At 37.6% G+C, this 12,457-nt stretch overlaps 1 protein-coding gene across 4 annotated transcripts in view; it reads right to left on the bottom strand.

Moving 5' to 3' along the window:
• The window catches only part of RICTOR (RPTOR independent companion of MTOR complex 2), a 136,687-nt gene that overhangs the window by 75,368 nt on the left and 48,862 nt on the right, over nucleotides 1–12,457 (bottom strand). For all 4 annotated transcript variants that reach the window (XM_055554724.1, XM_055554725.1, XM_055554727.1 and 1 more), the window contains one exon: nucleotides 715–779. In XM_055554724.1, the coding sequence (XP_055410699.1) occupies nucleotides 715–779 (65 nt within the window). The remainder of the gene's footprint in view (nucleotides 1–714; nucleotides 780–12,457) is intronic.

Below are 12,457 nucleotides of genomic sequence, written 5' to 3'. Positions count from 1 at the left end.
AATAAGCAAAGATACTCATCATTTTAAACATATAAAAATTATTCACTGTAAGCCATGGTACTTCACTAATGTTTTTTAATTTGTGCCTCTTTGGTATATCCCTACCTTCTGTAGTTCATAAAAACAAAGGGAAATTATACATGCCTTTTTAAGGCTGTATCACATATGCCTCTACAATCTATCACTCTCCATTCACCTACCTGTTTCACTTCTTTCAAAGAATCACTGGTTTAAGCCAATAAATAAAAATGCTTTATAATGACATTAGGAAGAGACTATTTATACCAATTTTAATTCCTAAGCATACCAAAAAGATGGCTATGAAACTGTAACACTGCCTTTCTTGGTAGGCTTGAGCAAATCAGGTTTGCCATAAGCACATGTTGTCTTAGGTGAGATGTAGAGATAATTATACAGGTTCTTCTTGCTCTTGGGAATAACATGAGAACTTTTACTGTGTTTAATTTAGAAGTTAAGACTGTAGAAGTCCAGGTACTTTTCAACATTAGTTTTGATTATATGTATTTGAAAATTACAATAGGATTAACAGTTGAAAATGTTAAAAATGTTGGAGATCCTAAATTTTTCTAACAATCACACAACTGTTTATATAAAATCAATACAAGGTGTTACAGTAACCTATTTTTAGTTTAAAATGACTAAAACTGAAATTACTAAAAATTCAGAAGATATGAAGAAGGGAACTGAACTTACCAAATTATGATATCCTCATAGTTAAAACCCAGTTTTTCTTCACTGTGGCCAATATCACAAAGCAGCTGTCAGAAAAACAAAATAAGTATACAAAAATGCATTATGTTTTTGCCTACTTACACACATTACTTTTTCAAAAAGGAAAATTAAGATCTTTGTCTTTAATAAAATTTTGAAAAATATATGATTCGACTTTCAAAGTATGAATATTTATGTCTATCACCTAATTGTTTTTCCAACTTGACAGTTCTACATTTCATGACTTTGTTTGAAAACTAAACAATTATTTTTTATTATTCTTTTCCCCCCTTCATACTTCTACTGCTTTTAAAACTATTCTTTCCTGAGATTACAACATGCAGTTTTTGAAATTACTACAGTCTAACAGAAATTACTAGTTTACCATGTCTCAATAAAAACACTCTTTAAACACTTCATTTCCATTTATTCCTCTCACCTTTCCCTATGTTTTTGCTTTTTCTACCTATCTTTTAAGCCCTATAAAGCTACAATTGTTTTTAGTTAGTTCAATTACCAATTTATATTTACTCTCAAATGCACAATATTTCCATTATTCTTCACTCCAGTGATACCTTTATGGGGTATTCTCTCTTCTCCCTCAGTCATTGTTGTTGATCTGTTTTACTGGTATCTTCATTTGTTTTATAGTCAAGATTGCTGGTAATGAATTCAAAACAATTCAAAATGGCTTCCATTGTTTGTTGAGAAGTCTGATATCAGTCTTATTATTGGCTCCTAAGAAGGTCATATTCTTTTTTTTCAGACTCCATGCAAGATATTGTTCTCTATCTTTTGATTTTCTCATTCTAACTGTTCAAGTGTGGTTTTATCTGTATCCCTGCTTAGGGAAAACATAAATTTCCGAATCTCTAGGTTGATCAGTTCAGTTCAGTCGCTCAGTTGTGTCCGACTCTTTGCGACCCCATGAATCGCAGCACGCCAGGCCTCCCTGTCCATCACCAACTCCCGGAGTTCACTCAGACTCACGTCCATTGAGTCAGTGATGCCATCCAGCCATCTCATCCTCTGTCGTCCCCTTCTCCTCTTGCCCCCAATCCCTCCCAGCATCAGAGTCTTTTCCAGTGAGTCAACTCTTCGCATGAGGTGGCCAAAGTACTGGAGTTTCAGCTTTAGCATCATTCCTTCCAAAGAAATCCCAGGGCTGATCTCCTTCAGAATGGACTGGTTGGATGTCCTTGCAGTCCAAGGGACTCTCAAGAGTCTTCTCCAACACCACAGTTCAAAAGCATCAATTCTTTGGTGCTCAGCTTTCATCACAGTCCAAATCTCACATCCATACATGACCACAGGAAAAACCACAGCCTTGACTAGAAGGACCTTTGTTGGCAAAGTAATGTCTCTGCTTTTCAATATGCTGTCTAGGTTGGTCATAACTTTCCTTCCAAAGAGTAAGCGTCTTTTAATTTCATGGCTGCAGTCACCATCTGCAGTGATTTTGGAGCCCAAAAAAATGAAGTCTGACACTGTTTCCACATCTATTTCCCATGATGTGATGGGACCAGATGCCATGATCTTCGTTTTCTGAATGTTGAGCTTTAAGCCAACTTTTTCACTCTCCACTTTCACTTTCATCAAGAGGCTTTTGAGTTCCACTTCAGTTTCTGCCATAAGAGTGGTATCATCTGCATATCTGAGGTTATTGATATTTCTCTCAGCAATCTTGATTCCAGCTTGCGCTTCTTCCAGCCCAATGTTTCTCATGATGTACTCTGCATAGAAGTTAAATAAGCAGGGTGACAATATACAGCCTTGACATACTCCTTTTCCTATTTGGAACCAGTCTGTTGTTCCATGTCCAGTTCTAACTGTTGCTTCCTGACCTGCATATAGATTTCTCAAGAGGCAGATCAGGTGGTCTGGTATTCCCAGCTCTTTCAGAATTTTCCAGTTTATTGTGATCCACACAAAGGCTTTGGCATAGTCAATAAAGCAGAAATAGATGTTTTTCTGGAACTCTCTTGCTTTTTCCATGATCCAGCAGATGTTGGCAATTTGATCTCTGGTTCCTCTGTCTTTTCTAAAACCAGCTTGAACATCAGGAAGTTCATGGTTCACATATTGCTGAAGCCTGGCTTGAGGAATTTTGAGCATTTCTTTACTAGCGTGTGAGATGAGTGCAGTTGTGCAGTCGTTTGAGCATTCTTTGGCATTGCCTTTCTTTGGGATTGGAATGAAAACTGACCTTTTCCAGTCCTGTGGCCACTGCTGAGTTTTCCAAATTTGCTGGCATATTGAGTGCAGCACTTTCACAGCATCATCTTTCAGGATTTGGAATAGCTCAACTGGAATTCCATCACCTCCACTAGCTTTGTTTGTAGTGATGCTTTCTAAGGCCCACTTGACTTCACATTCCAGGATGTCTGGCTCTAGGTGAGTGAGCACACCATTGTGATTACCTTGGTCGTGCGGATCTTTTTTGTACACTTCTTCCGTGTATTCTTGCCATCTCCTCTTAATATCTTCTGCTTCTGTTAGGTCCATACCATTTCTGTCCTTTATCGAGCCCATCTTTGCATCAAATGTTCCCTTGGTATCTCTAATTTTCTTGAAGAGATTTCTAGTTTTTCCCATTCTGTTGTTTTCCTCTATTTCTTTGCATTGATCGCTGAAGAAGGCTTTCTTATCTCTTCTTGCTATTCTTTGGAACTCTGCATTCAGATGCTTATATCTTTCCTTTTCTCCTTTGCTTTTCACTTCTCTTCTTTTCACAGCTATTTGTAAGACCTCCCCAGTCAGCCATTTTGCTTTTTTTCATTTCTTTTCCATGGGGATGGTCTTGATCCCTGTCTCCAGTACAATGCCAGGAATCTCCATCCATAGTTCATCAGGCACTCTGTCTATCAGATCTAGTCCCCTACATCTACTTCTTAGGGATTTGATTTAGGTCACACCTGAATGGTCTAGTGGTTTTCCCTATTTTCTTCAATTTAATATGAATTTGGCAATATGGAGTTCATGATCTGAGCCACAGTCAGCTCCCAGTCTTATTTTTGGTGACTGTATAGAGCTTCTCCATCTTTGGCTGCAAAGAATATAATCAATCTGATTTCCGTGTTGACCATCTGGTGATGTCCATGTGTAGAGTCTTTTTGTGTTACTGGAAGAGGGTGTTTGCTATGACCAGTGAGTTCTCTTGGCAAAACTCTATTAGCCTTTGCCCTGCCTCATTCCGTATTCCAAGGCCAAATTTGCCTGTTACTCCAGGTGTTTCTTGACTTCCTACTTTTGCATTCCAGTCCCCTATAATGAAAAGGACATCATTTTTGGGTAGTAGTTCTAAAAGGTCTTGTAGGTCTTCATAGAACTGTTCAACTGCAGCTTCTTCAGCATTACTGGTTGGGGCATAGGCTTGGATTACTATGATACTGAATGGTTTGCCTTGGAAACGAACAGAGATCATTCTGTTGTTTTTGTGATTGCATCCAAGTACTGCATTTCGGACTCTTTTGTTGACCATGAGGCTACTCCATTTCTTCTAAGGGATTCCTGCCCACAGTAGTACATATAATGGTCATCTGAGTTAAATTCACCCATTCCAGTCCATTTTAGTTCACTGTTTCCTACAATGTCAACGTTCACTCTTGCCATCTCCTGTTTGACCACTTCTAATTTGCCTTGATTCATGGACCTAACATTCCAAGTTCCTATGTAATATTGCTCTTTACAACATCAGACCTTGCTTCTATCACCAGTCACATCCACAACTGGGTATTGTTGTTGCTTTGCCTCCATCCCTTCATTTTCGGCGGTGGCTCAGACAGTAAAGCATCTGCCTGCAATGCGGGAGACCCGGGTTCGATTCCTGGGTTGGGAAGATTCCCTGGAGAAGGAAATGGCAATCCACTCCAGCACTCTTGACTGGAAAATCCCATGGATGGAGCATCCTGATAGGTTACAGTCCATGGGGTCGCAAAGAGTTGGACACGACTGAGTGACTTCACTTTCACTTCATTCTTTCTGGAGTTATTTCTCTACTGATCTCCAGTAGCATACTGGGCCCCTACTGACCTGGGGAGTTCCTCTTTCAGTATCCTATCATTTTGCCTTTTCATACTGTTCATGGGGTTCTGTCCTTTAGCTGGGTATTTTCTATTATCTTGTCTTCTGATATGTCTAATCCTCTATTGTACCTATCCAGTGAGTTTTTAACTTGACATAATGTGTTTCCATTTACTTTGTACACATCCAATATCATAATAAAAAATCATTTTTCACCTATTTTCTCCAGTTTACTCTATGTTCTTGATATATTAACTACATTTTAAATATTTAAAGTGTTTATCATCTAAATGGATATGAATGATATAGATAATCTCTGAGTCTGTTTTCATTATTTGTTTTTCCTTTTGTTCTGGTCATGCAGTCCTATCTTGGTGGATTCTATAACCTTTGTACACAAAAACCTGCAGAGATTCCTGATGACATCTTTCTCCACAAGGGGTTCACCCTGCTCTCTCTTTGTGAGGCCAATGCTCTCTCTTTGCGAGTCCTGATTAGGCTGCTGCCCTTGTAAGACTGAGTCAACCTCTGGTTTTTCCTTTTATCCCCTCCTTCCCCCAGGTTTCAACTGAAAGCTTGTTGTTCATGAGACCAATCTCAAGAGAATGACACATCTCATTTTTGCTTTACAAAAACATTAGGAGCTCCACCTTGATTTTCAAAGGTTTTCTACTTATGATTTTAAGTTTCCCATCCCAGGATTCAACATATGTACTGAGGAAAGAATCTCCTTTACTTGATTCCACAGGTCTCCATCAAAAGCTCTGTGCTGTTTTCTCCATCTTTCAGCAATAGTACTCCTGGGACTAGAGTATGAATTTTTACCTTCCCATCCACATTCCACATTAGTCAGTACTTCCCAGGTAAATATTGTTGCAGAAGTTAACTCATTTCCACAAGATTCTTCTCTGAAGTCTTGGTTCCTACACCACTTACAGTCTGAGTAACTGCCTGTTGCCTTCACACAGGCTCTCCTTGTTTTTGACCCAGTCTGTTTTGACAATTTATTTAAAAGCTATATGCATGCATGCTAAGTCACTTCAATCATGTCTGACTCTTTACAACCCTATGGACTGTAGGCTGCCAGGGTCCTCTGTCCATGGGATTCCATTTTCTTCTCCCGGGGATCTTCCCTAGCTGGGGATGGAACCCGTATCTCTTACGTCTCCTGCATTGGCAAGCAGATTCTTTACCATTAGCGCCTCCTACAATTTCTCAGGAGGTGGGTAATACGGTCTGGTATTCCCATCTCTTTCAGAATTTTCCACAGTTTATTGTGATCCACACAGTCAAAGGCTTTGGCATAGTCAATAAAGCAGAAATAGATGTTTTTCTGGAAGTCAATATTACTAGCAAATAATATATTAATCAAAAATATTTATAAAAACATGACAGGCAAAAAGGTCTAGGCCCTATATTAGTTTGCTAGGGCTGCTGTAACAAATAAGCAAATTGGATGGTTTATACAAATAAATTTACTTTCTCATGATTCTGGAGGCTAAAAGTTCAATATCAAAGTGTCCTGACAGAGTTTTTTGTTCTTAGGGCCTCACCCCTTGGCTGGTAGATGGCTATCATCTCTCTGTGTCGGCACATGATCTTTCCTCTACGTATGCTGTGGTCTTTATCTATCCATTCACCAATCACGCTGGATTAGGGACCACCCACAGGATTTCATTTCATCTTAATTACCTCTTTAATGGGCCAAGCTCCAAATAGAGACACATTCTGAGGTACTAGGAGTTAGAATTTCAACAAACAAATTGGTGGGGGGGTTGGAGGTGGAACATGCAGCACAATTCAGCTCATAACACCCCACCCTCACAGTAAAGTAATACAGGCAGGTGCTTAACATGTGAAAGTCTAAACAAATTGCAAAAAGATTAATAAGAGGCAAAGAAAATGCACAAAACAATTTACTAAAGATAAATAAACATATATCCTATTTCCTAAAATCTGAATCAAATACACCGGAAAATGCTATTTAAACAGAGCTTAACAAACTGGCAAGAAACTGTTTTTCAACATGAATATACTAAATAAAAAAACATACTGCGGATGGAATTATAAACTAAACACATATGGACAACTAAGTTGGAAAAATGCAACAAAATCAGGACTTTCTTTTGATGATTTCTACTAATAAAATAATTTAAAAAGTAAAGTAGGTTCTTCCAGATGTTTAAGCTGGATTTAGAAAAGGCAAAGGAACCAGTGATCAAACTGCCAACATCTGCTGGATCACAGAAAAAGCAAGAGTTCCAGAAAAACATTTATTTCTGCTTTATTGACAATGCCAAAGCCTTAACTTTCAAACAAACTGTGGAAAACTCTTCAAGAGATGAGAATACCAGACCCCTTACCTGCCTTCTGAGAAATCTGTATGCAGGTCAAGAAGCAACAGTTAGAACTGGACAAGGAACAATGAACTGGTTCCAAATCAGGAAAGGAGTATGTCAAGGCTGTATATTATCACCCTGCTTATTTAACTTATATGCAGAGAACATCATGTGAAATGCCAGGCTGGATGAAGCACAAGCTGGAATCAAGATTGCTGGGAGAAATATCAATAACTTCAGATATGCAGATAATATCCTTATGGCAGAAAGCAAAGAGGAACTAAAGAGCCTCTTGATGAAAGTGAAAGAGCAGAGGTAAAGAGCTGGCTTAAAACTCAACGTTCAAAAAACAAAGATCATGGCATCCGGTCCCATCACTTCATGGCAAACAGACACAGAAACAATGGAAACAGTGACAGACTTTATTTTCTTGGGCTCCAAAATCACTGCAGATGGTGACTAACACCATGAAATTAAAAGACGCTTGCTCCTGGGAAGAAAAGCTATGACAAATCTTGACAGCATATTAAAAAGCAGAGACATCATTTTGCCAACAAAGGTTGGTCTCATCAAAGCTATGGTTTTTCCAGTAGTCATGTATGGATGTTAGAGTTGGACCATAAAGAAAGCTGAGCACCAAAGAATTGATGCTTTTGAACTGTGGTGTTGAAGAAGACTCTTGAGAGTCCCCTGGACTGCAAGGAGATAAACCAGTCAATCCTAAAGGAAATCAGTCCTAAATATTCCTTGGAAGGACTGATGCTGAAGCTGAAACTCCAATACTTTGGCCAACTGATGCAAAGAACTGAGTCATTGGAAAAGACCATGACGCTAGGAAAGACTGAAGGCAGGAGGAGAAGGGGATGATAGAGGATGAGAATGTTGGATGGCATCACCAACTCGATGACATGCATTTGAGCAAAGTCCAGGAGTTGGTGATGGACAGGGATGCTTGGTGTGCTGCAGTCCCTGGGGTCAAGAGTCAGATGCGATTGAACTGACTGAACTGAAAGTAGGTTCAAGCACAAGATCCTCATGACATGATTTACAACAATAAGGAACTAGAAACAAATGTTTATAAAGGAGAAACCTATGTAGCAGTATTAGTATTACATAATACTGAAACACAAAACACGCTGGGTCGCTTCAGTCATGTCCAACTCTTTGCGACCCCGTGGACTGCATCCCACCAGGCTCCTCTGTCCGTGGGATTTTCCAAGCAAGAATACTGGAGGGGGCTGCCATGCCCTCCTCCAGGGGATCTTCCCAACCCAGGGATCTAACCCACATCTCTTGCATCTCCTGCATTAACAGGTGCTTTCTTTACCACTAGGGCCCATCTGGGAAGACTGGAAACACAAAGAACAACTGCATAATGTATCAATGAGTTAGGGAAAATATTCTTTAAAATATACATTTCTTTAAAAAAAGGTATATACATTTTTTTAAGATGTCCACACATCACCATTTTATCACCAAAAAACAAAGTACAATCATAGGTGGTTTATTTTTCTTTCTGTGCTTTTCTGTATTTTATAAATATTTACAATGATTATCTATTACTTAGATAATCTAAGAAGAATTATATATACAGTATACTATTCATAAATAGTAACAGAAGTAGCATTTATTGACTATTAATCATGTCAATCCTAGTAAAGAAGTAATATTTTGGTAATAAAGACAACTGAGACTAGAGATGGTAATAAGACCTCCAAACATCACAAAGCTATTATTAAATGGTAAAGCCAGAAATGAAACCAAACCAGTCTAAGTCCAGAGCCCATTGAAATATGAGTCTACTTTTGTATTAAAATTATTTACATATGCAATGCAAAAACAAACACACACACACACACACACACACACAAATTTACATGGGGGAGGTGGTGGATTTAAAAACAGAATAACTGAACATTATCATTTCCCCAGCTGCAAAAATGGTATCAATCAAGAATCTGGAGAACCATACTCTTGGCTATTAACACATAAAATGAATAAGTGAATTTATTATATTTTTCTAGAACAGCTAGCAAAAAAATACACAAATTACTGCCCATTTCAAAGGATTAACAAACACACAAAAAGACTGCATTACTTAAAGACCTAAAGACAAAAAGACTTAAAACTGCATTACTAGAAATATGGAGTATTTGAGATTTCACAAATATTTTAGATTACTATCATTGTCACTGTATGGCACCATATATTAATAAAAAAGAAAATTAAAAGGACATCTTATCATGGTGTTATCACTTAGATTTTGGATATGTTCTAATTTATAAACTTAATAGAAAAATTAAACTCAGAATCTGTTATTAAAACATAAAATATTGTGCTTCTAAAATGGGGAAAATGTTAGTTTCTTAAACTAACTCCATTTCTAAAAAGGCAGTGTTTCCATTCTTCTGCTACATCATGTTAATAAAATGAAATGCTTTGAAACTTAAAAATAAAGTATAAAAAATCTTATCTGGTCAAGACTTAGTTTCTCACCTAAGTATGTACTTGGTTCTCCTTCCCTGCATTTTCTTTTTCACACTTACTAGATATCCTTGCAGAAAACTATAGACTCAGTGAAACGTAATTTCAAAATTATCCCCCTTCTCAAACCACAAAATATATGACTGTTCACCATTTAACATTTGCTAGAATTAGCAGTTTTGAAAGGTGAAAAAAAATTTTTTGTCTAAGTTATTATTATGATTTCCTAAAAGCACACAGAATTTGGAAATTATTTAGAAAGGAGTTTCATTTTCTGCTACCTAATATAAAGGTATTTATACTGAAAGAAATGTTTCTGAGAAAAATGTCCACTCAGCTGGAAAATGGAAAATCACAAGTAACTAAAAACAGTTTACAGTGAAACATATTTGTCATAATTATCTGCCTATTCTCCAGGGATAGTAACAGATATTAAGGCTATCCTTTCAAAGGTGGCTAAATTGTGCTTTCATATTGTCTGAAGAGGAACTAAAGAGACTCTTGATGAGGGTAAAAGAGGAGAATGGAAAAGCTGGCTTGAAACTCAACGTTAAAAAAAATAGTATCATGGTATCCAGTCCCATCACTTCATAGCAAACAGAAGGGGAAAACGTGGAAACAGTGACAGATTTTATTTTCCTGGGCTCCAAAACCACCGTGGAAGGTGACTGCAGCCATGAAATTAAAAGACACTTGCTCCTTGGAAGGAAAGCTATGACAAACCTAAACAGCACATTAAAAAGTACAGATATCACTTGGCTGCTAAAGGTCCCTATAGTCAAAATTATGGTTTTTCCAGTAGTCATGTACACAGACATGAGAGCTGGACCATAAAGAAGCTTAAGCATCGAAGAATTGATGCTTTGGAATTGTGGTACTGGAGAAGACTCCAGAGTCCCCTGGACAGCAAGGAGATCAAACCAGTCAACCCTAAAGGAAATCAACCCTGAATATTCATTGGAAGGACTGACGCTAAAGCTGAAGCTCCAATACTTTGGCCACCTGATGTGAAGAGCTGACTCAACAGAAAAGACCCTGAGGCTTGAAAAGACTGCAAAAGGAAAAGGGGGAAGATGATGATGAGATGGTTAGACATCATCAACCACTCAATGGTCATGAATTTGAGCAAACTTCAGGAGACAGTGGAGGACAGAAGAGCCTGGGCTACACTGTCCAAGGGGTCACAGAGAGTTTGACACAACTTAGCAACTGAACAATTGTTTCCAGATATATAGAAGAGGTCTTAGTAATCGGTGTTAATGAAAATATCCCTTTTGAATTAGAATTATCCCAAGTAGAGACTAAATTTTCTATATGTAAATAATGCACATATATCAGGAAATATATCTAAGAAATATCTAAGAAATTAGAGAAGACACTGTTAAGATTCTAAATTTTCCACTATTAAAGAAACATTACACTTTTAATCACCAGGCGAGTTCATCTATTGTTAAGTTTCAAAATATTAGGAATAACTTATTTTAATAAAAAAATTTTATGGTGATTTACTCTCTTACCAATCACCTCCCAATTTAAATAAACAAATCTTACAAATCAAACCCTTTTACTTTTAACTCTAGCAAAGAGGTGGGCAGAAATAGCAAGAACACTGAATTGGTAAATTTAAATAACAGGAATCTCATCCTGCCTCAACTACTGACTGAATTACTAATTAACCTTCAATCATTAAGTAACAAATTTTTAAAATTCTGTCTTAGCTATTATTGGTAACTTTCCTTCTCCTGTGTAAAATATTAAAATGTAACAATGCCTGCCCTATTACATAGGTTTGTTAATAGTAAGAATAAATTACTGTTAGAAATCATTGAAAAATCTTTCAAAGTGTAAGAATTAGGAACTTAATAGTCACTTAAAATGCTAAATTATTAGACATCACACATTTCATTGGCGTTCTGTTGCTTCCCACCTCATTGTTTTTATGACTATCAGTCACAAAATACCTAGTTTAATATCACTAAATAGGATCAGAGTTAAGGCAGAAGTTGTAAGAGAAGGCTAAGCTCTTATTATCGAAAGATGTAAAGATGATTATCTTAGTCATATGGAAAGTGTTTGAGAATGAAACTAACCTAAAAGAAAAGAGCTGAGAAATGGAGAGAGAGAATACAATTAACATTTTTTCAACCCCTAAGTCATTCCACCTGAAATTAAGATTTTACTTTTGGTCTTGCTCATCATGAAAGCAAATAATCAGCTCAGTTGAATTAGGTTTGTTAAATTTGTTACTTATACATCAACTTAAGCATTCAATACCATCTGAAATTCACAACTATTTCATGAGTGTAACTATTAAATTTTTTAATATAAACAAAAATATTGCTATATGATATCTTATATCTAAATGGGGAACGGGATTTCCCTGGTCCGGTGGTTAAGACTTCAAGCGTTCACTGCAGGGGGCACTGGTTCAATCCCTGGTCAGGGAACTAAGATTCCACATGCCACATGGCGCAGACAAAAAAATAAATGAATGAATGAATGAATGAAGTAAAGGTTTTGATAATATGTCACTGGTATAGTGAAAGACAGGGAAGCCTGTCACGCTGTAATCCATGGGGTCTCAAAAGAATTAGACATGACTTAGTGAATGAACAACAACAACAACACTGGTCAGTCAGTTCAATCGCTCAGTCGTGTCCGACTCTTTGCGATCTCATGAATCTCAGCACGCCAGGCCTCCCTGTCCATCACAAACTCCCGGAGTTCACCCAGACTCACGTCCATCGAATCAGTGATGCCATCCAGCCATCTCATCCTCTGTCGTCCCCTTCTCCTCTTGCCCCCAGTCCCTCCCAGCATCAGGGTCTTTTCCAATGAGTCAACTCTTCGCATGAGGTGGCCAAAGTACTGGAGTTTCA

Source organism: Bubalus kerabau, chromosome 18 (assembly GCF_029407905.1).
Source record: "Bubalus kerabau isolate K-KA32 ecotype Philippines breed swamp buffalo chromosome 18, PCC_UOA_SB_1v2, whole genome shotgun sequence".
In the NCBI taxonomy this organism is placed as follows: Eukaryota; Metazoa; Chordata; class Mammalia; order Artiodactyla; family Bovidae; genus Bubalus; species Bubalus kerabau.
Note: the sequence above shows the minus strand (reverse complement) of the source record. Positions and strands in the feature narration are given on the sequence as shown.